Source organism: Acomys minous (assembly GCF_964271855.1).
Source record: "Acomys minous genome assembly, chromosome: 16".
In the NCBI taxonomy this organism is placed as follows: Eukaryota; Metazoa; Chordata; class Mammalia; order Rodentia; family Muridae; genus Acomys; species Acomys minous.
Window position 1 is genome coordinate 36,218,314 of NC_140498.1, and position 26,205 is coordinate 36,244,518.

A 26,205-nucleotide genomic window follows, 5' to 3' on the forward strand; every position below is an offset into this window, starting at 1 on the left:
TAATTAATTCAAATTATACATTGGCTACAGCTTTCAGCAACTACTTTCTGTATGTAGTACCTTTGGGCTTTACTATGTTCAATATTTTCTAAGTAAATGTAACATTTAAGGATATCTGAATTGTATCCTGAAGTTTAGAAAGTATCAGACAATCAGTTCTTAGCTCAATATATGTATTTCTTAAAACAGATGGAAAAATGGTTTCCTTTTGTCTTCCAAATAGCCAAAGAGATAAATAGTAAGTCTATAATAGATTAAGGCCACAACTGTAATAATCATTTAGCTATCAGAACTGGTCTAGTTTGTTTCCTGTTGATAAATGGAAATATATAGCATATGTGCATATGTGTACACACACACACACACACACACACACACACACACACACACACACACACACACACACACTTATTGGGGAGAGAAGCCAGTGCTGGGAACAAAACCCAGCATCTCATAGGTGTTAAGCAAGTGTTCCCAGCCCTAGTACCACTGTGTAAACCATTTTTACATTTTAGGCTATGGGCTCAAGATCTAGTCCTAGTAATTCTAAAAAATTAATTTCTGGCTAGGTTTGGTGATGCATACCTGTAATCTCAGCACTCTGGGAGGCAGAGGAAGGTGGATCTCTGAGTTTGAGGCCAGCTTCGTCTACAAAGCAAGCCTAGGACAGCCAGGGATCTATTACACAGAGAAACACTGTCTCAACTCCTCCCCCAACCCTCAAATTAATTTCTGGCCAGGCTGTGGTGGCTGTTGGGAGGCAGAGGCAGGTGGATATCTGTGAGTTTGAGGCCAGCCTGGTCTGCAGATTGAGTTGCAGAACAGCCAAGGCTATACCGAGAAACCCTGGCTCTGAAGAAAAATTCTGTTAGCTAATAAAATATTAAGAGATGACACATTGTTGTACATAATCACATTCTTGAGTATCATTTCTATTTTTATTTTCAGAATTTTAGTGTCATAAACCAATGACATTAAAATACTTTCATGTAAAAGTTTTTTTTGTAACTGAATTATTTAGCTGATTTACTCATCTGAATTTGAAGAGTGTTTTAGAGATTTCTTCTTTTGTAGGAGGCATTTGAGAACTAGGAAGTTACTTATTTATATACTCTATAGGGCAGAGTTAAGGAGTCTATGATCTCAGTCAGGGTGTGTTACTTATCTGTGTCCTATGTTGGCACTGAAACCATGATAGTTTTGGGGTGGATTCTAACCATGTCCCTGTCACTAAGTAACCTCAAACAAGTCACCCTTTCAGTCTTTTACAAAACTCTGTATTCATGGTTCTCTGATGACTGGTGCTATTATGTTATGTAGTACATTTTGCCTTGCTTTTCAATATATTTGAAACTAACTCACTTTAACCATTTTAGGTTGATTATTCCAGACCTTCAGCAAAACATAGGAAAATAGCTACGTCATTCCGTGATTCTTCTCTAAAAGACATCCTAGTGTTAGCCTGTTCTCTCCTGAAACAGGTAAGTCAGCTGATGGCTCAGCTTCCCAGCCAGAGGCCTTAAGAGCTTTGAGCGAGTTTCAGATGCATTGTGTATAGTACATCTATACAAACTCTATTCCACCCATAGAGAATTCAGCGCTTGTGTTTAGGCCTTCTTACTGTTGAGTTTTAGTTGTACAAGCTGATTTGATCACAAAGAATTAAAAATCTGAGATTTAATAATTGGAGTGCTTCTTTTTTCCTACCCTCAAGAAGATAATGCTAGAAACAGTTTAGTTGCATCCAGCCATGGACACTTTGTGTCAAACACACATGATCCGCATGAGACTGGTCCTGTCAACACCTTATTACATGCAGAAGGGCTTAATAAAGAGATTAATTTTTTAAATCTGCATTCCAATATTTTGCTGGGGATGCAGTTTCCCTCCCCCCCATAATTTTCCCAGAATTATTTTAATAGTTTCTTTAGGAAATAGGAATTTATTTGTTTCTTACGCACCATGGAGCAAGCCTGACTTTCATAGTTGTATTAGGCTCTGCTGTGGTAAGAAGGGCTCCATCACACTACCCAAGCGTGGTAATAAGGTGTTGTGAGCATTTCCAGAACATGTCAGTAAGCTTTGCTCCCTACCTGTTCAGTTCTCTCGTAGGCTAAGTGTCCTTTATAAATCCTTGGGACTAGAAGTGTTTCGGAGTGGTCTAAATTTTAAAATATTTATATAGACTTAACCCGTTGAAAATTTTCAGAATTTGAAATTCACCAAAATTCAAACCTTGCTCAAGAAACTTTACATTGCAGGTTATTTCAGATTTTAATGTTTGATTAAAATTGTTACCTTGAATGTTAACATTGATAACACTGTAGTCTGTCTAATTTTTTTTTAGATTAATTTCTTTATTATTATGTATATAGTACTCTGTCTGCATGTGCACCTGCAGGCAGAAGGCGACATCAGATCACATTATGGATGGTTGTGAGCCGCCGTGTGGTTGCTGGGAATTGAACTCAGGACCTCTGGAAGAGCAGTCAGCTCTCTTAACCTCTGAGCCATCTCTACAGCCAGTCTGCTTAATTAAATGACTATTATTTTAAAAATATTTTTGTAGTGTGGAAAAACATCATTTACAAAGGTAGATGAAACAGTATGATGGATCTTCTTGAACTCATCAGCTGTTTCATATGTATTTCTGTCTACCTACCTCATTTCTCTTTGTATTATGCTTGGCTTTTATTTTGTTTTTTTGAGAAGGGTTTCTCTGTGTAGCCCTAGCTGTCCTGAACTCACTTGGTACACGTGGCTTCTTCTTATTGTAGTCTCTACAATAAGTCATAGTCTCCAAGATGTACTTTGAGGTTGTATGGGAGCCGACTGTACAGAAGATGGGCAGAACTGTGCTCCTGAAGCCTGTGCCCGTTGCCCGCTCCCGCAGGCCTATGTTAGTTGACGGCGTCTCTTACACAAGAAGTTAGCCCAGATTTTTATAAAGAAAATAATTCTCAGCTTTTTCAAAGTACTTTTTTTTTTTTTTTTTTTTTTTGGTTTTTCAAGACTGAGTTTCTCTGTATAGCCTGGCTGACCTAGAACTTTCTTTCTGTAGACCAGGCTGGCCTTGAACTCAGAGATCCACCTTCCTCTGCCTCCTGAGTGCTGGGATTAAAGGCATGTGCCACTATACCTGTCCTAAGTTACCTCTTAAAACTTCAGAAGGCAATCTGCATTATGTAGTTAAATATATTTTTATTCTCATTTTACAGGGTGAAATTTGAAAGTAGTTTATTATTGTAGAAATTTGTAGACAGCTTTTTTTGTTTTTTGAGACAGGGTTTTTCTGTGTAGCCTTGGCTGTCCTGGACTCACTTAGTAGACCAGGCTGGCCTATATTTTCTTTATTTTTACCATTTAAAATTTACTATGTTTCATTTCACATTGAAGAAGTATTTAAATTTATGAAGTTGAAATTCTTTTAGTCCTAATGTTTTATTTCTAACTTTGAAGGTGTTGGCCAAACCTTTAAATCTCCAGGATCAAGATCAACAAAGTCTGGTGATGCAGGTCTTAAAGCTGGTCCTCAGCTGCCTGAACTTTGACTTTCTGGGCAGTGCAGCAGACGAATCTGCAGATGACCTTTGCACAGTGCAGATTCCAACAACCTGGAGAACAAGTAAGGAGAAGGAAGGGTTTAACACGAGAGATGGTCAACATTACAAGGTGCAGAGTTAACATGTACATATGTTGTAGCTCCGGTTTTTCTCAGTGGTCTAGTGCAGAATAGCTACTAATACTCAGTATTCATTGAAGTGCACTGTCTAGTTCATGTCATAACTCCTACATTTTGATTTCAGGAAAAAAGAGACAAGAGCTGTCCACATAAGTAGTGAGGAAGTATCACCCAAAGGGCTCTTTCATTCAGCGTTACAAGGTGACCGAGTCAGAGGGAGTGGCTGAGCAGAGCGGAGTCATGATTCACCTTTTGATAGGAGGGACACCAAGAAGGAAACAAGATGGCTCCCCTACACTGCAGAAAAGTTAATGTCCACTAGGGTGCCTCTGGGCAGAGGTGGGGGAGGTGCTGGAGAGTGGGTGGTAAGGAGACTTTGTTCTAATTCACCTGTGCAGTTGGGAGACTTGGCTGATGGCCTTGGGATCTGTAATTGGACCTCTCCCTCGCAAAGCTGTTTCCTTTGAAACATTAAACTAGAAAAGCCTCAGATGTGCTGATGTCAGATAGAGACATAAAGGTTTTTTTTTAAATGACTTCCAATTTAGGAATAAAAGATTAATAAACAAGGGATATAACATTCCATATCTTAGTGTGGTGATGAGTTCATAAACCAACACGTGTAGTAAAAATGCTAGCCTAAAAAGACGTATGCACACCTGAGAGCATATAAAATTGGACTCGGTATCGTTGGGAGATTGTGATGGGCACCATGGCTGTGGCGTTGTAGTGTTGTTTTTATAAGAGATCACCAGTGTGGAAAAGTAGGTAAAACATGGTTTAGGTCTGCTGGGTAAAATATGGTATACGTTTGTATTTGATCTTGTGATTCTATAATTTATTATCATAGAAAGTTTAACTTTTTAAAAAGTTGCAGAATTAATATACAAGGTGAAAAATAGAAATAAACTTTAAAAGGGTGTGATTAATATCCCTAGAGATATAAAAGAAAGATAAAACATTCCTGAGGCAAGAGTAGAATATTTGCCATATAATTTAACAATTTAACAAACATCTTAGAAGAGAAAGTTAATGAAATTTACAAAGTAGAATAAAAAAGCAAGATATTTGATAGGAGAGAAAGTATGTATTAGAAAATTAGAAGGTGAGCTGGGTATAGTGGCGCACGCCTGTAATCCCAGCATTCTGGGAGGCAGAGGTATGTTGATCTCTGTGAGTTCGAAGCCAGCCTGGTCTACAAATTGAGCTCAGGACAGCCAAGGCTATACACAGAGAAACCCTGTCTTGAAAAACCAAAAAAAAAAAAAAAAAAAAAAAAAAAAAAATTAGAAAGTGAGGCAAGGAGTTTAGGATTTGTCTATTGGAAATTCCAGAAAGAGAAAATAGGGGGGAAAAAAGCAGAAGGAAAATTGAAAACCTAAAAATGTCCTCAGCTTTGAACGACAAGTTTATGAATTGACAATTGCACCAGACATCCGGCATGGGAGTGAAGAAAGCACTAGCTCTGTAGCTATGATGATGTCCCAGGAAAAGGCTTGCAGTGCATGAGGAGGAAAGTAAGTCCCTTGCACTGGGTTGGAATCTAGAGTGACAGTAGATTCCTCAGTAGCAGCAGTGACAAACAGCGGCTTAGCAGCCTCAGACCTCTTTGGCATTTCAGACTCAATGGAAATCATGAAAAGTGAGAGATACTTTCTCAGACATGCAAGTCCTTCCAAATTTATCCCTCAGATACTTGTATTCAGCAAATTTGGCATACAAATCAAGAAAATAAAAGCGGGGTTGGGAAAGAGCCCTTCAAACAAGATGACAATCAATAGATGAAAAAGGACACAAGATATGTGACAAAGTTAAGAGCCAGCCAGTTGAAGTTGAGTGAGTGACAGGTATAGGAAAATGAAAATGATATTTGATGATAATGGTTGTGTAAAAATGTTAGGAAGTTTTTTGTTTGTTTTGTTTTTTGGTGAACTTGTCAAAAAACGTTTGGAAACAATTAGTGACAGACAGATAGACAACTGTACAACTAAGCCACATGCTTAGCCTAAGTACGGAGATCATTGAGTGAGATAATGATAATACGTTCTTTGGCTCAGCTGTTAACATTCTTTGCATGTTTATAAATGTTATAAGCTTTAGAATTGAATATATCATGAGTTGTGGCCATAGTGGGAGTAGAAAGGTGGATGTAACAAGAATAAATTAATAAAAGAGAAAAAAAAAGGTGGATGATTTCAGAAGATGCTGGAGCTGGGTTGCAGGGCGAGTTAGAGAAGTAAAGTTCAGATGAGGTTTCAGGAGGCAGCAAGTGACATTGTATGGATATCATTTTTAAATGTAAAAATAGGAATGGGACAGGATATAGCTGCTTTTTATAAGTTTCTGGTGCTACTTATCCTCATAATTTTAGAATAATTTTTACATTATTTTAGTGTAAATATAAACTATTTTCTGCTTAGAAATGCAGATACTGTATGGAACTAAGAGCCACCTTAGGTAGCTAATTATTCTTATGTTTATACTGTTTGATTTATCAAAGGAATAACCCTTAAGAATCAAAGCAGCCCAGCTTCAAGCAGGTTGTGGTGGTGCACGCCTTTAATCCCAGCACAGAGGCAGGGAGGTCTCTGTGAGTTCGAGGCCAGCCTGGTTCATAGTGCAAGTTCCAAGAGAGCCAAGGCTACACAGTGAAACCTTGTCTCAAAAAGCCAAGATTAAATGAGTGAATGAACACCTCAGCTGCAATGATTGGCCATGTGTGGAGGTCTTGACATTCTTATTTGATGTTTTAGTGAAAGTAATGGTGTTAGGAAAATCATCTTTTTTCCAGTTTTCCTGGAGCCTGAAACATTGGAGCTTTTCTTCAATCTGTACCACTCGCTTCCACCACTGCTGTCTCAGTTAGTAAGTACAGTCCCTCGTTACTCCTTAAAGGCATATCCCCTGTTAGTCTGCTGTTACTGTCTTATACTACTGAGGCAGCGAGCTCATGGCCCCACACCTTTGATGTTTATATTGTAACAGAGCTGAATGGCAGTCTTCTGGATTTGTGTTTTGGACAGAATGTTACTGTATAGCCCACGCTGCCTTCAAACTTGTCTTCCATCCTCATCCTTTAGGTGTCAGGCTCAGCCTCGTACATGTGATTTTTTACTAATCTGAAAGGAAATACATATTCACTTCAAAAATTCTTATGCATCCGGGCATGGTGGCGCACGCCTTTAATCCCAGCACTCAGGAGGCAGAGGCAGGCGGATCGCTGTGAGTTCCAGGCCAGCCTGGTCTACAAAGTGAGTCTAGGACAGCCAAGGCCACACAGAGAAACCCTGTCTTGAAAAAAAAAAAGTTATGCATTTTACTGAGTTACATTTCTCAAGTAGTTCTTTTACTTCTGAACGTGTTTTGTTTAATTATTTTCAGAATTTGTTAACAGTCCGTTCCACTCTGTGATTAAGCTCAGAACCAGTAATTGATCCTGCTCCTGCCAAAGCCAGGGCAGGCTACCAGTCTCCACCTGCATCTCACTCCCTAGTGCTTCCGGGAGCCTTGCCAGGCCCAGCAGGCACTAGGACCCCCCTTCTTCTCACCTGCTCTCGCCCTTCTCCAGCCTGCCTGGCTGCATGCCTTAGGGTTGACTGGCGGTCTTCATCTGGAATTTCTGAGAGAGGCAAAGGTGAACCAGTCACTGGATTGTGTGCTCATCACTCTTGCATGCTCACTTTTTGTTTTTAAATTCTCTTGTTACATTACATAGCACTTTGAGACTATGAACACCTAACTTTGTTGAGTCTTAAAGATCTAGCAGTGTTGGGGAAAAAATGTAAGTTTAATATCTAAGCTACTAGAAATTGGGGGATTGTATCTCTGGATTGAAAGCGCATTTGTTTAAATGTCTCTTAAAAGGAAGACTGCATTGCCAGGTGCTCTACTGTTGAGCTGCATCTCTAACCCAACAAGTCTGTTCTTGAACTTAGAGTTTAAGGGTTTAATCTGAGCTTCATTGGGTGTTTATTTGAGGTTGTATTTCAACCAGGAAAATTGCTTTTAGTTGTTTAAAATGCGCAAGTCATATGATGATGTTTTAGTCTAAAGCAAAAACATACTTGTGATTAAAAATGTAGACTAGAGCATCTGCTTTGCAGTAACTAGCCTGATGCCCTGTTACGTGATGCTTATCTCGTTTCATTTTCACAGCGGCCTTGCAAGGTTAATGACACCGTCCTCAGTAGGTTGACCTGAAAAACAGAAAACAGACCCAGAGTGTCTAATTGACTGTCTTCAGGGCAGCAGAGTAGATACTGGCATTGAGATTAAAGTTGAGGTCTTTTTATCCACCCAATTATGCACTGATGTTTTGCTTTTAATACACTGAGGGTTCCCTGTCCTATGCATCAGAGTTGCCTAAGGAGGATGGTTTTTGATTTTTAACAATAGAGGCAGTAGGAGACTGGAGCATGGCCCAAGCAGAAAGATTCCCGTGTTTGGTGTTACTTCTACTGTTAACAGGAGAACCAAACGTTTTGTATGAAATCTCCTAATATAGTATTTTAATATTGACAGCTAATGGTAATTTTAGCTGAGCATATAAACACGTGACTCTAGATTAAACGTGCAGAGGTCAGTCTGTCCTCTAGGTTAATATGAAGTTAGACTGCAGTAACTGCTGTGGAGTTGGGGACCTAAGTAATGAAGTGGCCTGGAAACACAGGAAGATAAGTAGGTCACAGATAATCCTTAGGAACTTTCAAAAAGTTCCTAATTTTTCCAGCAACATTTTCCAGTCCTACCCCCGCCCCCAAGATACTTAAGAATGTTGCAGAATATACTTCATGACCAAGTAAATGTGTTATATGTCTGATTCAGTTAAGGATTTTTTCTCCTTTGCATGTTCCATAATGCATAGTTTACAATACTCTGTAACTTTACTTTAGGATCACTTTGTCACTGGTGGAACACCTAGTTCATTGGTTCACAGACAGAATGAATGTCGTAAGCAGTTGGGCACGTTCTGAATATATCCTGGTCGAGGGCTTGCTTTGGCAGATTTGTCGTATAAAAAACACAAGAGAGCATATGTACTATATGTCTCACAGTCAGAAGGAGAAAGAAAGGGATCCAACAAGCAGACGGAGCATAGGGTGCAAATAAGAACACAGTGGAATATAGATCCTCCCCCATGAGAATATCACCTTGAAATCCTTTTTTCTCCTTAAAGTGTGTGTGTGTGTGTGTGTGTGTGTGTGTGTGTGTGTGTCTATAGCTGGGAATCTTAGTCTCTTTGGACAGGATTTCTCTCTGAACCTGAAGCTCTCCTCTTTTGAGTAGAATGGCTGGCTAGCAAGTTGCCAGAGTTTGTCTGTCTGTCTGCCCCTAACACTGACCTTACAGGCATATGTGCCTATGTCCAGCTTGGTATTCAGGTGTTCATGCAAGTGTCATTACCCAATGAGCCATCTCCCTAGCCCATGAGGGCCCGTCCTTTTTAATGAAAATAAAAAAGTAAAATAAAAATGTCAAGGTTTTGAAAGCCAAAGAGAAAAATGCAGTCTCCAAGCAGAGGGACTGAGGAGACATTTTAAAAATAACATGAGGACTACCTACAGTGCTGTTTTTTAGTATAGGGCAGAGGCTTGTGAGTGGCAATAGTAGATGTAGCTACTTTAAAAATTGAAATGAAAATTTTTCTTTGTTTTTTTTTAGGCACTTTCATGCTTAGTTCAGTTTGCTTCTACAAGAAGGTCCTTATTTAGCAGTCCTGAACGTGCCAAGTATCTTGGTAACCTAATTAAAGGAGTAAAAAGGATCCTTGAAAACCCCCAGGTATTTATGAAATAATTTAATTAATGTTTAGCATATAGAAAGTATATTTCTACCCACTAATACATAATAATTTTTAAATTTTGTTTTGGAAAGAAAATATTTAGAATTGTATTCGTCTTCCTGAGGTCTTATTTTATATATATATATATATATAATTTTTAGATGAGAGTATTTCAATATTGATTTGATATTCCTTCTCTTTTCTTTTTCTTTTTCTTTTTTAAGGTGAAAATGAATATGAATTGAAATCATGTGTTGAGTGAATTATGCTTCTGTCTTTTTTTTTTTTTTTTTTTTTGAGACAAGGTTTCTCTGTATAGCCTTGACTATCCTGGACTCACTGTGTAGACCAGGCTGACCTGGAACTCAGCGATCCACCTGTCTCTGCCTCCCGAGTGCTGGGATTACAGGCGTGTGCCGCCTCGCCCGGCTGTGCTTCTGCCTTTTATCATTGTATTTTATTTCTTGGCTTGTACTAGGTGAACTGCTGAGGTGATTGAGGACTACATCTGCTTTTTGAAATAGGACACAACTTAAATTTAATTGTTAATATTGAAATAAGTTGTCTTAAGTTTTGAAATGGTGTCTTTTGCCCTCTTGTGGACACCTCAGTCTGTAACTTCAGAAATAGACTGCATTAGCTCTGGCACTTTGGTGTCAGCACACACAAGCCGATAGACATTCATTAGAGGTTTAGAATGTCGAAAAAGTAATTGTATCACTTTTAATTTGGTTTTTCTGGCTGAACGCTTTTGTAATTAAGCCAGGGACTGTAAACGCATAATTGGCAGCTTAAAGAGCTTTATCTGCGCTTCTCAGTTATGGCAAATTGGAGGCATCAGATAGCTTTGGATAGAAATAAAATGTTATCATTCTACAAAGGCTCCCCCCGCCCCGACTGTTGAAGAGACTTTTTTCATTTTTTTACAATATTTTCACTTACTCTATCAATTTCACATGTGTGTATATAATGTATCTAGATCATGTGCATCCCAAACATGCCCTGCCCACATCCTTTACACCCCAGTACTTCCCCGGTGGAATATCTTAGAATGTATACTTTTTTTTTTTTAATCTTTTCAATGTTGTTTCAGGTCTTGTATTTACTCATTTTGCTGATAGATGGGGTTTTACTTTTAAGATTGTAAATTATTTGTGTGACTATCATGACCTGTATTGTGGGAGATACTTGGTCAATGTCAGATAATCTGAAGATATTTCCTTTTCATGGTGATGTTTCACTGTAAAAGTCATTTAGAATTATAAATGTGTACTAAAATACCTTGTTTTAACATGCGTTTTTGGAATTTGTTGTACGTAATACCCCCATTAGTAAAATTCTTCAGAGTCTTTAAGTATTAACATTCAACCAATTCATTTTTAATTTGATTATATGCCAGATATACTGCGTAGTACTTAATATGGAGGTAACTTTTGTGTGTTTGTGTGTGTGTCTAATATTCAAGCTATTCACAGTTGCTTGGAAAGGTGTTTCTTGGTCTGTTCCTTTTAACTTTTCTTCTAAAAGTTACTTGGATGTTGTGGAGGGATTTTATTAAACTTTCTTCCCTTTGCTACAATAATTTTATTTGAATGCCTTGTTGTTCAGAGACAAGATGTTAACTTGGAGCCACAAAATCTAAGGATACTTAATAAGTGTTGAATTAAAAGAATTTTCTGTTATTTATGCTTGTGCACTTGTATAATGTACGTATGTACGTGTACACACACACACACACACACACACACACACACACACACACACACACCTTTTTGTGTAATAAGTTCCCAAACATATTTGGTCGTCTTGGTGCAGTGCTACTTGTAAATACTTTGTTGCTAATTGACAATGACACTGAACTTAGCAGGACTCATTTGTTCTTTGGTGCTATTATCTACCCGTCATCTACCACAAAGTAAGTGACTATGATAACCAGGGGACTCAATAAAAAAATAAAAATAGTTGGCTTTTTAAATCAGTTTCTTTAAAGAATTTTTCTTTTGTATCTTAATTTAGGGTTTGTCTGATCCTGGGAATTATCATGAATTTTGTCGGTTTTTGGCTCGTTTAAAGACAAATTACCAGTTGGGAGAATTAGTGCTGGTGAAGGAGTATGCCGAAGTTATTGGGTTGATTGCCAATTTTACTATTACTAGCCTACAGGTAAGTACAAGGGTACAATTGAGGTCAAAGTATATTTTTAAAATAATTTCTTGATTAAGGTTTGGTACAGGTGGTTTTTAAAAAAACTTGTTTGAGAACTTTAGAATTATTCTTTACAAAGTTTTTAGATAAAATAGTCATTGCAACACATAAAGTAATAAAAATTGGTATTCTGCTTAAATCTCTAATAGTTGAGGAGTGATGAGCATCCATAATCAAATCTATGTAAAGAAGTAAGAATGCTTTTACAGATTGCATTATGGGAAAATTTCTTTGGAAGTTGATGGGAAGCCGGTTCCACTTGCTATCAGCTCTTTTAAGGAAATGTGGTAATATTTTGTAGTCATTATAGTAAGTGGCATAGTGAGAGTTGTTATTTTTTTAAATACTTCTTGGATTCATAAAATTTGCTATTTTAAGTGATTCTTAGTTATCAGAATACAAGTGACTTTTATTAGGGCTGGTGATATAGTTCAGTTCATAGAAATTTGCCTAACATCCACAGAACTCCAGGCTCTATCCCAGCACCATGCAAATTGAGATGGTGGTGCAAGCCTGTAAGAGCAGCACTCAGGATGTGGAGCAAGGAGAACCAGAAGGTAACGGCCCTTCTCAGGGACATAATGAACTCAGGGCCAGCCTAGGCTACATGAGGCCCTTGTTTCACAACAAAAGCCCTAACCCAAAACAGCAGCAGCAACAACAGCAAGCCCCGTTAATTTTACCTGTAGTAATTTTTCTCTATGGTTTTTAGTCTAGAAAGCTATAATGCCATTTTAATTAACATCTGCTGTGTTTGTTTGTAGCATTGGGAGTTTGCCCCCAACAGTGTTCATTACTTACTAACCCTGTGGCAGAGGATGGTAGCATCCGTTCCTTTTGTGAAATCAACTGAACCCCACTTATTAGACACTTACGCACCTGAAATCACCAAGGCCTTTATCACTTCCCGACTGGAATCTGTTGCCATTGTTGTGAGGTATTAAAATATTAAATAATGTTAAATGTTTTATTTTTTAATCTATTTTATCTTGGAGTTTTTCAAGATTGAGGTAAAATGTTAAGGTTCACCACTGTTGATGTACGTACAGTTTTGTGAGTTTTGGTGAGTAGGTGCAGTTGCGTAGCCACCGCCATACTCAGGAGTGAATGCAGTGCCATCACCCCACAGGCACTTTTGGTCTTTTTTAAGTTAGTGCACAGCTCTGGCAATGATTATTCTGTTTGTTTTCCTATAGGTTTTGCCATTTCTAGGCTATTGTACAGATGGAATGTCAGTATTTAGCTTTTGAAGTCTGATGTCTTTCATTTGGCACAAGCATTTGGAATCCCTCCATGTTGTACCGGGGGCTTCTTTTTATTACGGAGTAGAGTCCCATCTGTGAATGTATCAGTGCACCCATTTACTGTACATGGATATTTGGGTTGTTTACTGTTTTAGCAGTGGGGCTAAACAGCTGATATCATTCCTGTGTACAGTTTCACATGAGCGTAAGTTTCCATCTCTCTTATGTAAAATACCTACATGTGGGTTTCCTGGTGGCATGGTAAGTATATATATTGTTTTTTCCAAAAAGCTGCCAAACTTCTGTGAGTTTGAGGCCAGCTTGGTCTACAAAGAGAGTCTAGGACAACAAGGCTACACAGAGAAACTCTGTCTTATTTAAAAAAAAAAAAAGCGGCCAAACCATTTTCCAAAGTGGCTGTAACATCTGCACTTAACACCTACATTGGATGAAAGTTTGAACAGCTCTGCACTTTATTGCTGGCCGTTGATGATGATCTTTTTAGTTTTATAGTAAGGTGTGTAGTGGCACCTCATTGTGGTTTTAATTTGTATTCCATCAATGAGTCATAATACTCCTAATAGTGAACGTTGTTTCCCATGCGTATTTGCTGTCTACATTTGTTCTTTGCGCAGGTGTCTGTCTGGTGTGTTGCTGTGGGCTGCAGAGGTAGATAGCTGGGTGGTGAAGGGCCCTGACTTCTTTTTCAGATGACCCAGGGTTCGCCTGCAGCACTCACAGGGCAGCTCAGAGCCATCCCTCTGGAACTCCAGCCCTAGGGGATCTGAAGCTCTCTTCTTGCTTCCCAGGGCACCAGGCACACATGGTGCACAGACATAAACACAGTCAAACACCCACACACATAAAATAAAATGAAAATAATTTTTAAAATCTGTTGCCATCACCTTTTAAAAATCGGGTTATTTCCTTAGATTGGGCTTTTAGAAGCTGATGTTCTGTTCACAAGTCTCTGTATTCTTGTTAAAGTCTGGGGCAGCCTCTTGGTGCCTATCAGTTGCCTTTTTACTTTCGGAGTCTTTAGGAGGTTGTAAGTCACATTTGATGAGCTCCCGCTTACTGCTTGTTATTCTGTGTGTCATGGTTGCTGCTGTGTCTTAGGAATGTTTTTACGTCATTCCAAGTCAGAGCTTTTCTTTACTCTCTTATAGTTTATGATTTACACTTATGTGTGTGATCCATTTGAAGTTAATTTTTGTTCTGAGTGTGGAAACACGTGTTTGTACTGCCAGCACTGGGATGCTGAGGCAGGGAGTCAGAAGCTGTGTGTAGTGCGTGGAAGGCCAGCCTAGGTCACACAAGAATTCTGTCTCAGAAACAAAAATTGAACAAACAAAAAAGCCAAGTTTTGTAAGTTATGTTTTATGTATGGTCTGTATATATTTATATTTGATATATCAAGTTGAGATCAGGTTCTTCTGTCTCCATCTTGTTTGAGTTGGATCACCAGTTCGTCACCTGGCACCATTTGTGGATGCAGATTATCCTTTCTAATTGAATTTAAGTTAAGAGTTGTTAAGAATTAATCTACCGCATGTATATGGTCCCCTTTGAGACTCTGTAGTTAGCAGTCCACACATCTTTCCAGCAGTGCCTTGTCTTAGTTACTATAGGAAAAAAACAGTGTGAGTCTTCCAACTTGGTTTTCACTTTTCAGAATTGTTTTGGCTATTGTACTTCATTCTTTTTCCATGTAAAATTTAGCTTCAATATTCTAGTCTCTTATTTAATTTAAAAAGGTATTATTATTGTGTGTGTGAGAATACATGCCTAGCACCTGTGCAGGTCAGAGAGCAGCCTCATGGAGGTGTCTCTGGCCTTCCATCTTTGTTTACACGGTTCCAGGGATCAAGGTGAGGTCCCCAGCCTTTGCAGGAAGCACTGTGCAGCTCAGCTTTTGTCTGGGTTTTACTGAATGCCGTCTGTTAATTTGGGAAAGGAACTGAGATTACAGCAATGGAGTTTTTCAGTTAGCAGCCTTGGTGATTCTCCCTTTCGTTTATTTAGCTATTTGCTTTCTTTGATCATTAGTTTTTAATTTTAGCTTTTAGATTTTGAGCATATTTAGTTAATACCTTTGTATTATACAGTTATTTAAATTTATTTATTTATTTTTGAGAACAGTATCTCATGGGCTCCAAGCTAGCCTTTAAATTTACTTGTAACTGAGGGTGATTCTTCTGTTGTCACTTCTTGGATGTTTTAATTATAGGCCTGTGCTCCTCATTCACCTTACCATGCTGTCTGTCTGTCTGTCATCATCTGTCTGTCTGTCTGTCTCTCTGTCTTTTGGTTTTTCAAGACAGGGTCTCTGTGTAGCCTTGGCTGTTTGGGCTCACTTTGTAGACCAGGCTGGCCTCTAACTCACAGAGATCTGCCTGCCTCTGCCTCCCGAGTGCTGGGATTACAGGCGTGCGCCACTGTGCCTGGCTTTACCATGACACTGTTGTTTAATATTTCATTTTCCTTTCTTTGCCACTATAGAGCGGCACAGCTGTTTTAGCATTTTGAGTTCGTTTGCTATGACCTCAGTAATTTCACTTCTTAGTTCTACTAGCTTTGTGGGGGGAGGGAGGTTTGGTAATTTTTATGTGCATAATCATGTCAAATTCATATATGGGATTTTATTTTTACTTTCCAATCCATTTGTCTTTTATTTCTTGGTTCATCATAGCATTTTTAGATTGCAAAGTTTCTGTGTTGTGATTAAGATGTACCACATTGTAAGCGAATGTCTTCCATGTTTCAGAGATAATTTAGATGACCCCCTGGATGACACTGCTACCGTGTTCCAGCAGCTGGAGCAACTGTGCACAGTCAGCAGATGTGAATATGAGAAGACGTGTACTCTCCTTGTACAACTATTTGACCAAAATGCACAGAATTATCAAAAGCTTCTGCATTCAGCTTCTGGGCTCGCTGTTGACATGGCAATTCAGGAAGGTCAGTCTGTTACACAGTTGTGAGCAGTTACACAGTTGTGAGCAGTATGCTCTCATGAGTAAAGCCATTAGTCACTGTAAGACTCCTGCCCTAAACTGGGCGTGGTGGCACACGGCTTTAATTCCAGCACTGTGGAGGCAGAGGCCGGAGGATCTCTGAGTTTGAGGCCAGTCTACTCTGCTATAAACTAATTTTATGTTTCTCCCAGTGTCTATTTCCTTAGTAAAGCACTGATTTTATTAAGCTGTTGAATAGTGTGCTTGTTGATCTTTAATATGTTTATGAGACAGAGGCAACAACAGCATGGACTCACGCAGACAGTGTGATGATGCCAATGTCTTTGAACTAGTATTGTAGCTTTCTTGACAATAGTAGATTGGAAACTCAGCCAAAATTGGCGAGTGAAAGACGCCTCTTCAAATTTTACTTTATTGGTCTTCACCATGGCTTTTTAATTCTTATTTTTCACTTTCTTTATTATTTCATCTTTAATCTTACTAAGGGAGGCTTCACTTTTATATCCTTTTAAATACTTTCAGATAGATAGTAGGGAATAACATTTTTTCCCAGATTTTTAAAATGCAATATAAGGATGAAAGATCCTATAGCTTTTGTTATTTGTTAGGCTAGAATACAGAATAATGGGTTTCACTGTTCCACTGGTATATCCACGTGCTAGTGGATTTTTTGTTTGTTTATCTTCTTTTCTCTCTCTTTCTCTTTCTCTCTCTCTCTCTTTCTCTCTCTCTCTCTCTCTCTTTTTTTTTTTTTACACAAGGTGTCTGTGCATAGCCCTGGCTGTCCTGGAACTCTTTGTGTAGACCAGGCTGCCTTGGAACTCACAGAGATCCACCCGCCTCTTGCTCCGGAGTGCTGGGATTAAAGGCGTGGGCCACCACTACCCAGCTCTGTTAGTGTTTTATACTTTGTTTCCATTCATTCCCTTTCCCCAGTTCCCCTGTGTGCTCTCCTCCTCTCTGGCTGTGTCTGCTCCCTTCTTTCCTCCAGAGTGTCACTCCTGTCTCTGTGCCTCATACATCGCATCACCTCCCTTTCTCCCCTTTATGACCGGCTCTAGTTTCATGACATGTCCATACCTACTGATATAAATATACCTTTTGATAACATATTCATGTTATACATTTAATTTTAAATTTACAGTCTGTGTATAGGACAAAATAGGCAATATATGTCTTTTGGAGTCTGTTAAAATAATAGTTTCTTGTCCCATTTCTACAAATGTCATAATTTCACTTTTCTTCATGGCTAGATGAAATGCCATTGTATATGTCTACCATTTTTCTTCATCTGCTCATTTGTTGATGGGCATCTAGGCTGGTTTCATTTCCTAGCCATGGCAAATAGCACAACACTAAGCATGGAAGTACAAGTGTCACTGTGGTCCTTTAGGAATATTCCCAGGAGTATTATGTCTGGGTCATGTGTAATTCTGTTTTTACTTAAAAAAAAAGTGACTGTATTTGTTCCTATATTGTTTGCACAAGTTTATGTTCCCAACAGCAGCAAACATATGTTCTTCTTTCCCCATTCACGCTGTCATTTGTTTTCTCCAAGCTAGCCATTCTAAAAGTGGTGAATGATACCTCAGAGCAATTTTACATTTCCCTGACTGCAAGGATGTTGCACTTTCTCATGTACTTATTGGCCATTTGTGTTTTGCTTTTTGACAACTATGTCAGTTCATCTGCCCATGTATTGACAGAATGTTTTTTTGTTAGTGTTTAGTTTTTGCAGCTCTTTCTGTATTCTAGAAATTACTTCTTTATCCAATATGTATCTTTTAAATATTTTCCCGCTTTTTAACTCTTCTTCACTCTGCTGACCATTTCTGTTGCCCTGCGGTAGCCTTTTAATTTCATGTAACCTCATATGACATTCTGAGGTCAGTTTTATATATAGTGACGTACATGGATCTGCTTTCATTCTTATACGTAAAGAAACCCAGCATTTCCAACACTGTTTATTTAAAAGGCCGTTCTCACCAATGCATGTTTGTTGAAATAATTGTCAGAAATCAAGAGTGTACTATGTAAGCTGTTTGTAGGTCTTCTGTCAGATTGCATGGGTCTCCATGTCTTGTTTTTGTTATGGTGGCTCTGTAATGACTCTGAGATTAAGACTCCATTGTTGTCGCATTGCTCTCTTTGCTGAGTACGGCCCTGACACCCGAGGTAGTCCTGCTTGTTGTGGGAGGATGTTACACTCTAGAGGGCTTCTCTAGCCCAGCTACTTCCCAGAGAATCGAGACAGAAACCTTTTCAGTTAGTAAAAGCTTTAACATACCATAACTGGGCAGATATCAACCCTCTCAGCTATTTTGCTATTTCTCAGCTGGCATTTTCCAAGTTACTGTGTGGGCCGCTTCTGCTCCATCAGGCCAGCCCTCTTGGCCACATGCTCATGGTCCACACTGCCCCATGGCGACCTCCTTCTCTCCAGCTCCCTCTCCTGCTTCTCTCTCTCCCTCTCTTCCAGCCTCGCGGTCTCTACATGAGACCCCAAGCCTGGGATCCTAAGCTCTACCTCCTTCTCTTCTGCCCAGTTACAGGTTCCTAGGTATTTTTATTAACCAGCCAGCTTTAGTTTGGGGAGCAGAGTTTACACAACATCACTTGGTGTGGGTGAGAATGTGCTCCTCTGAGCGGTAATCAGATCTTGGTAGCATTTGAATATACAGCACCAGACCAACCCCAACACATGGTCTCTTTTGCTTCCATATGAACGTGAGGCTTTTTTCCCCCTAGTTATTTGAAGAGTATCTTAAGGATTTTGGTTAAGGTTCCATTATTTCCATAAGTCACATTAGTAATATAGATGTTTTCACAAAACGAATAGTGCCAATTCATGAATAAGGAAAGTTTTCATCAACCAATATCTTCAGATTTTCCCTTCAGTGTTTTAAGGTGTTTATTGTAAAGGTGTTTGCCCTCCTTGGTTAAGGCTATTACTATGTATTATTTTTTTAAACTATTAGGAAAGGGCTATTTATTTGTTTGTTTATTTTGGTTTTCCAGCTTTTTGGACAGGTAGGCCACCAGCTGTTTCTAGGGGCCCAACTGTTGTGTGAGAACTCCCTTTGCGATCTCGTTATTCTCAGCCACATATAAATGGGAGGGCTTAGTTAATAAGTCGGGCAGTTCCAACTCTGGGGCACACAAGAGAGCTTGTTTGATCGCTTCAAAGAGCCCTGTTCAGTCTCAGTCCCATGAAAAGGCTGGCCACCCTTAGTTATAGGATAAAGGGGGGCAGCCATCTCAGCGAAGCCCTGTATCCATAGATGACAAAAGTCAACTGTTCCCAGGAACTCCCTCAACTGTTTAGGTATTTTTGAGGTTGGCAGGTTCAAAATGGTCTGTTTTCTGGCTTTTGACAACCATCTCTGCCCGTCCTTCAGAAGATACCCTAGGTACGTTACCTCTCCTTCACAGATTTGTGCCTACTTGGCAGATGCCTGGTAGCTGAGGCGTCCCAGCTGTCTGAGTAGCCGCTTGGTTCCTTTATGCGGGCTTCTTGTTCTTTGCCTGCAATTAGAAGGTCATCTACGTACACCGTAGGAGAGTTACCTGGGGATTGTTGATCTGGTAGGTCTGGAGATCCTGATGGAGGGCCTCATCAAAGTTAATTGGGGAGTTTTTAAACCCCTGGGGCAGCCGGGTCCATGTGAGTTGTCTAGTGAGTCCGTGCTCTGGGTCCTTCCATTCGAAGGCAAAGATCTCCTGGCTCTGTGGTGCCAGAGCCAGGCAAAAGAAAGCATCTTCTAAGTCCAGGAGAGTGCAGGAGAGTGTAAGGGTTGGGCACCATGGGGTGAATGTCCACTACCCTGCGATTCACCTCCTGCTCACGGCTCTCAGGGGCAGAGTAATAAGATTGGGTTCAGAAGGAACCCGTTTACTTCGGGTCCCCATGGCCAGTCCACCAGGGGAGATGAATTGGTGGAGAGGGGAGTAATGTTAGGGATGGATTCAGTAGTTGTTGAGGGGAATGGGGTGCACTGTGTAAGGATGGAGGAGAAGGAGGAAGGAGACTAAGAGGAGGGGGTAATGGGCTGCCGGGGAGGGAGAAGAGGGGAGTGATTGACCCGCCCGATAGGAGGGAGGGTGATCTAGATGAAGCAGGTCATTTGTGGCAGGATCTTCTTGGATGACAGGCAGTGGCTGTCTCTGGCTGGGAGACAGTTCCGGCACTGCAGATGCTGGAGGCTCCTGTAAGGGAAGAATCTGAGGAACAGGGTTAGGCAAGAAGGGGTGGACCCAAGTTGGGGGGGGGGTCTATAATGAGCTCCTTCCAGATAGTGATGTAAGGAACCTGGTCAGGATGTCCTGATGAGTTCAGTCCAAAAACAATCTTTTTTACTGCCAAAGAGGTAAGGAGATCGAAAGTCCCTGTGGCCGGCTAGCCGACCCCGTATGTGGGCCATTCTGCAAAAAGGAATCATGCTGCTTTTCTTGACTAACAAAGATAGGTTGAGAGCCCTAATCTGTAAGTCAGTCCAATGGTCGGTTATGACAGTCAAGGGAGTCGGCTCAGCCTGCCTCATGCCAGGCAGTTCGTCAATAGTTAGTCCAACAGAAACAGCAACAGACAGACAGACAGAACCTCACACGAGTCAATGCCCCTGCCACGGATGTGGCAGAAAACAGGCAAGGAAAACCACATACAAGCCACGCCCGTGCCCCCAGCGTGGCCCAGACCTGCGAGTGGAGACTTCTACCCTCTTGGGCAAGAGCAAAGTGCTGGCACACAGGTTGGAGAAGGGCTGTTTCACCCTGCTCCTGGCGTTCTCTGAGTTTACCCAGGCGGGGACAGCTCAAGCTGGGGACCCCGACTATTGCGAGGACACTGAGAGCAACATAGTTGCTTCCTTGATCTAGGAGGAGACACGTTACGCTGTCTCCTTAACCCAGGCGACGTGTTTCCCCGTATGTTGCTTCCTCAACCCAGACTGATGTTTGCAAACCAGATTCAGAGTAAAGAGGAAAGTGTTAGAACAACACAGAAAAGAGACCAGACAAACCTCAGTGGTACCTGTTATTCCTTATTCCTCAGCCGGAGTCTGGTCCTCAAGGGGCTTCAGAGCTCGATGGGACCTCCAAATGCTAGACTCAGAACGTCAGAGTCTATTCCTGAAGCCCAACTGAAAGTCAGAGTCCAGAGATGGTGCAAAAGCAAAGGAATTTTATTGAGCCCCTCCGAGGAGATGGAGGACCCCTTTCTGCAAGAGCGGGGGATTAATATACCATATACAGAAGCAGAACTTAGCGACAATGGTTAATTAATGTGTGATAGGCTAACAATAGGTGACCTTTTAGGTGAATGGGGGTCTGAGGTAGTAAATTCTAAGTAGGGTGAGATGGGGGCAGTAAATTCCGGGGGCAAGGTTGAGATGGAGGCTAGTGGAGGATTTTTAACTTGTTCTTCTCAGTTCGCTGTTACTTTGCTTGTCCTTGTGATTGGCCTGCAATTCTTAACTTGCTTTGCTCAGCTAACAACACCGTTGTTATGATGGCTAAGCCCAAGCCACCTGGAATCTCACATTGCTTAGCTAATAATGTTACTGCTGAGTTCAGGCCACCTGGAATCTTACAACATGAACAAATAAAAATACCTAGTTACGGGGCTGGCGAGATGGCTCAGAGGTTGAGAGCGCTGACTGCTCCTCCAGAGGTCCTGAGTTCAATTCCCAGCACCCACATGGTGGCTCAAAACCATCTATAAGATCTGGTGCCCACTTCTGGCCTGCAGGTGTACATGCAGGCAGAATACTGTATACATAATAATAAATAAATCTTTTAAAAAATACCTAGTTACTCCAAATAGGAAACCAACAACAAGCCAAACAATTCCAACTTGACAAATTGATAAGTTGATTATAGTTATTCACAGGATGCAAATAAGTACAGGAGCAGGGCTGGCTCAGAGACAAGTGCATCGTGGAAAAGCCTATTCCAGTTTGGGCATTCTCTGACTTGCAGGTGCTGGGCTGCTCAGTCCCTTCTTCTCAGCAGTGTTTACTGCTTCCATGACCTTCCTTGGAGAAGGTCGTATAAATCTTGAATGTTTCTGCTTCTTGGGCTTGTAAGGTTTTGCTTCTCTGAGTCTCACGAGGCTCCCTGCTCTTAGGCAGCACACTGCCTAGAGGTGAGCTGGCCCATCCTTTTACAACTTTTCAGACTGTTCCGGTATTTGCATTTTCAGCATTCTCTCCATTGTGTGTGTTTGGAGTGTTCTTCTCTGGTCATGTCTGTTTGCAACTCTCAGTGCCTTTTTTATCCAGATGTCATTTCCTTCCCCTAGATTTGCTGAGTTTTCTGCGTCACTGGATTCCCTGCCTGCAGTGTTTGCTTCAGTTACTTCTGCCTGGTGGATTCTTAACATTTGATCTCTTTTCTTTTTTTGGTTTTTTGAGGCAAGGTTTCTCTGTGCAGCTCTGGCTGTCCTAGAGCCCACTCTATAGACCAGGCCTGCTTCAAACTCAGAGATCGCCCGCCCCCGCCTGCCCGCCCCCGCCCCCCATGTGCTGGGATTCCAGGTGTGTGCCACCATTACCCTGCAAGACGATCTCCTTTATTGATGTTTTAGTATTGTATTTTATCATCCTTGCCTTCCAGCTAATTTTTTTCTTCTACTTGGTCTATTTTTTGGGGGTAATATTTTGCTCTTGTGTTTTTTGTTTTTAGTTTTATTTCATTCATTGAATTTTAATTTTTTATTACATTCTAAAATTTATGTTGTTTGTTTCTCTGTATATGTGTATGTATATACTTGCACTAATACCATAGCCCCTATGAAGACTCAGAGGACAGCCTGTAGGAGTCAATTCTTTCCTTCCCTCCCCAGCTCATTGGGCTTGGTGGCAGGGGTCTTTACTGGGTAGTGTGTAAGCTACCTTGTTGGCCCTGACTCATTGATTTTTTTTTTTAATTTTCCGTATTTCTATCCGTCCCCCTCCCCCTTAATAATCTCAGTGGTTTTCATGCTGACTCTTTTTCTTCCACGTGACTGTGATTTCCCTGTACTGTTGGTTTTCTCATCCATTTTGCTGCCTTTTCTCCTTCAGAGGGAATTTTGCTTATTTCCTTTTCTAAGTCTCTGACCACTTTTACCAGAGAGTCTTTGATATGATAGTTGACATTCTACCCCTTTTCAGTATCTTGAATTTAGTAGTTGCGGAATTACAATCTTTTGAAGAAATCATGTTTTGCTTTTTCATGCTGTGTTTCTTTATTGCAATTTGCATCTCTCTTGGTTTAGACACTTCTTTGTGTTTGTTTTGGAGAGAGAGAAAGGTCTTCTTTTTGAACCACCTACTCCTGGTCTTGGTTTCTTTTAAATTTCACCAATCTGCTGGGTATCTAGCGGGTATCGGTGTCGTTGTCATCTGTACGCACCTACTGGGTAGTCGTTTTTACATCTTTCATGAGCATTTTAAAGCCATGCATATACTTTGGCCCATGTTAAACTTGGCTTTTGTGTTTTCTCATTGTGGGATTGTAGGAATGCTTTGCATTTTGTTGAAAGTTTGTTTCGTGTGTGTCTTAGGAAGTGCATTTCTTAGTCTGTACTTTGTCTTCTTATTACCCTGTAAAGAACTAAGTTTTTCTTTCTTTCTTTTTTCTGTTTTTCTTTTGTTGTTCAGGTTTATTTGTGCAGTCATTACTGTCCTGGAACTCACTCTGTAGACCAGGCTGACTTTGAACTCACAGAGATCTGCTTGCGTCCAAAGATCTCAATGCTGGAATTAAAGACGTGGGCTACCACCACCCGCTTTGATAGTTTACTTTTTTTTTTCCAATATGGCTGTGTGTTCTGTATTAAGAAATCCTATGTAGCAGCTTCACAGAGACTTTCTCTTAAGTTTAATAGTTTGAGTTGTTATGGTTAGGTCTATGATCCATTTCATATTAATCTTTTGTTGTTGCTTTTTTGTGTTTGTTTTCCATGACAGGGTTTCTCTGTATAGCCTGGCTGCCCTGGACTCTGTAGACCAGGCTGGCCTTGAACTCACAGAGATCCACCTGCCTCTGTCACCCAAATGCTGGGTTGGATTAATCTTTTGATTGTTGTAAGTTCTTAAGTTTTTCCTTTATAGTCAATCCATTGTCCTTATGTCACCTGATGACAAAATTACCTTTCCTTCATTGAATTACCATGATGTTTTTTGCCAGATTATTTTCCCTTAAAAGGCTAAAGTTTGTTACTAGATCATTCTCCTGTACCATTAGTCTGTACATCTGTTCTTAAGCCATATTGGTTCAGCTATTGTGGCTTTCAGCTGAGCCTTGAAGTCAGGTGATATAAACCTCTAATTGTGTTTTTTTTTTAACAGTATGTTTGTTGTATGGTGCCATTAGCATGCATTTGTTGTTGTTGCTGCTCTTTTTTGGCCATTTTTTTAAAAGGTTAACTTCCTGGAATTTAATTGATATTGTCTCAATCTATATTGCAGATGGGAACAATTAATACTGTGTGTCTTCCTCTTAATTAACTTTACGTTGTCCTTGTAATGCTCTGTTGGTTTTGTTGTGCAGTTATTAAAAATGGTCCTACGTTTATTATGTATTTTGATATATTTCATAACTTAGCTCTGCTACTCTATACAATCAGAATTGACATGTTTGTTGTATGTCTTTGCTGACTATTATTTCCAGCTGCATTTCTGTGCACTTGCTCAGTTATTTACATGATAGTGTTGTCTGCAGATAGCCACAGTCCCGTCTCCTCCTTTTTTCTTTCTACAATAGAACTCTCCACTGCAGTGGATAAACTCAACCTTGATGCTCTTAGAACAGATTAGAACAGGATCCAACATTTATTACTGAGTGTAACCTTACCTGGGAATGTTTTCAAGTTGTTCATGGTATAATAAACAGGAAATTTTTATTTATTCATTAGGGCATTTATAGTGAATCCTGTATTTTTTTTTTAAATAAGTGGGTTTTTTTTTGTTTTTTTACTTTTTCAAATAACTTTTTTCATTGCTGAGATAGTGAATTATATTAATTGATTTTTAAAAATTGTTAAAGTAGCTTTGTATTCCCAGGACAGTTCTTACTTGGACTTACTACAGTGTTCTTTTATGCGTACATTGTCTGACACCGTGTACAAAAAGATGGTTTTTTAAATCAGTGTTTGCAAAAGATACTAGTTCATAGTTCCCTCCACCGTTTTCATTTTCTCTGTCTTTAATGCATAGAATTTTAGCTAAACTAAAGAGTTGTTTTTTTCTTTATTTTATGGGGAATTTGTACCATATTGAAATGTATTGATAGAAAGTTATTCCTAGTATTCTACTATTGGGTTGTTGTTTTTTGTTGTTGTTGTTTTGTTTTTGTTTTTTAATCTATAGTATTTGAAGTAGTGCACTTGATTTCATTTTTTATACTGATTTTTTGTTTGTTTTACTTTTTTCTTTAATTGCTCCAACTATTTTGTTGATCACTTTATTTTTTTTTTTTTTTTTTTTTTTTTTTTTTTGGTTTTTCGAGACAGGGTTTCTCTGTGTAGCCTTGGCCATCCTGGACTCACTTTGTAGACCAGGCTGGCCTCGAACTCACAGCGATCCGCCTGCCTCTGCCTCCCGAGTGCTGGGATTAAAGGCGTGCGCCACCACGCCCGGCTTGTTGATCACTTTAGAGAACCAAATTATAGTTTGATTGACTTCTTTTAATTTTAAGTTTTACTACTGTTTTGGATTTTTTTTTTTTTTGATACTTTTCTAATTTTGTTACAGACTCTAGAGGTTTTATTTCTATTTTGTTTGCTTTTTGAATTAGGTCTAGCTTTTATCATGCAAATTAAAAATTCCTTTCTGTTCAAAAATATTTTCTAATCTATGTTTTTCTTTTTTAACTGGTGCATTATTAGATAGCTTCCTGCTTTCTAATTTCTACCTTGGTCAAGTGTCACTTTACATGGTTATGCCCTTCTGAGTTTACTGAAGCTTGCTATGTGACTCGTCATGTGGCCTGCCCTCGTCGCATAACATGTACACCTGGAAAAACTGTCACTAATGCTATTGGACATAGTGCTGATACTTAATTCAGAATCCTTTGTCTGTTTATGTTCTGCAGAGATAAGATTATGAAATTATCTGTTCTTCTCTAATTCTTGCAATTTTTGTTTTATGTAGGCTTGATAATGATATGCCTTACTTTTATTTCATTTTTTGAGACAGGTTTTGTCTTCATCCCTGGCTGTCGTGGATCTTTGTAGACCAAGCTGGCCTTAAACTGACAGAGCTCTGCCTGTCTCTGCTTTCCAAGTGTTGTGATTAAAGGTGTGCACCACCACTGCCTGGCTACATGACGTCG

General features: G+C 39.8%; 1 protein-coding gene across 3 annotated transcripts in view; it reads left to right on the forward strand.

The window, feature by feature from the left end:
- RANBP17 (RAN binding protein 17) overlaps positions 1-26,205 on the forward strand; it is a 300,545-nt gene that overhangs the window by 29,366 nt on the left and 244,974 nt on the right. For all 3 annotated transcript variants that reach the window (XM_084764395.1, XM_084764396.1, XM_084764397.1), the window contains exons 6-12: positions 1,377-1,481; positions 3,460-3,625; positions 6,474-6,547; positions 9,344-9,463; positions 11,481-11,627; positions 12,434-12,606; positions 15,681-15,874. In XM_084764395.1, the coding sequence (XP_084620521.1) occupies positions 1,377-1,481; positions 3,460-3,625; positions 6,474-6,547; positions 9,344-9,463; positions 11,481-11,627; positions 12,434-12,606; positions 15,681-15,874 (979 nt within the window). The remainder of the gene's footprint in view (positions 1-1,376; positions 1,482-3,459; positions 3,626-6,473; positions 6,548-9,343; positions 9,464-11,480; positions 11,628-12,433; positions 12,607-15,680; positions 15,875-26,205) is intronic.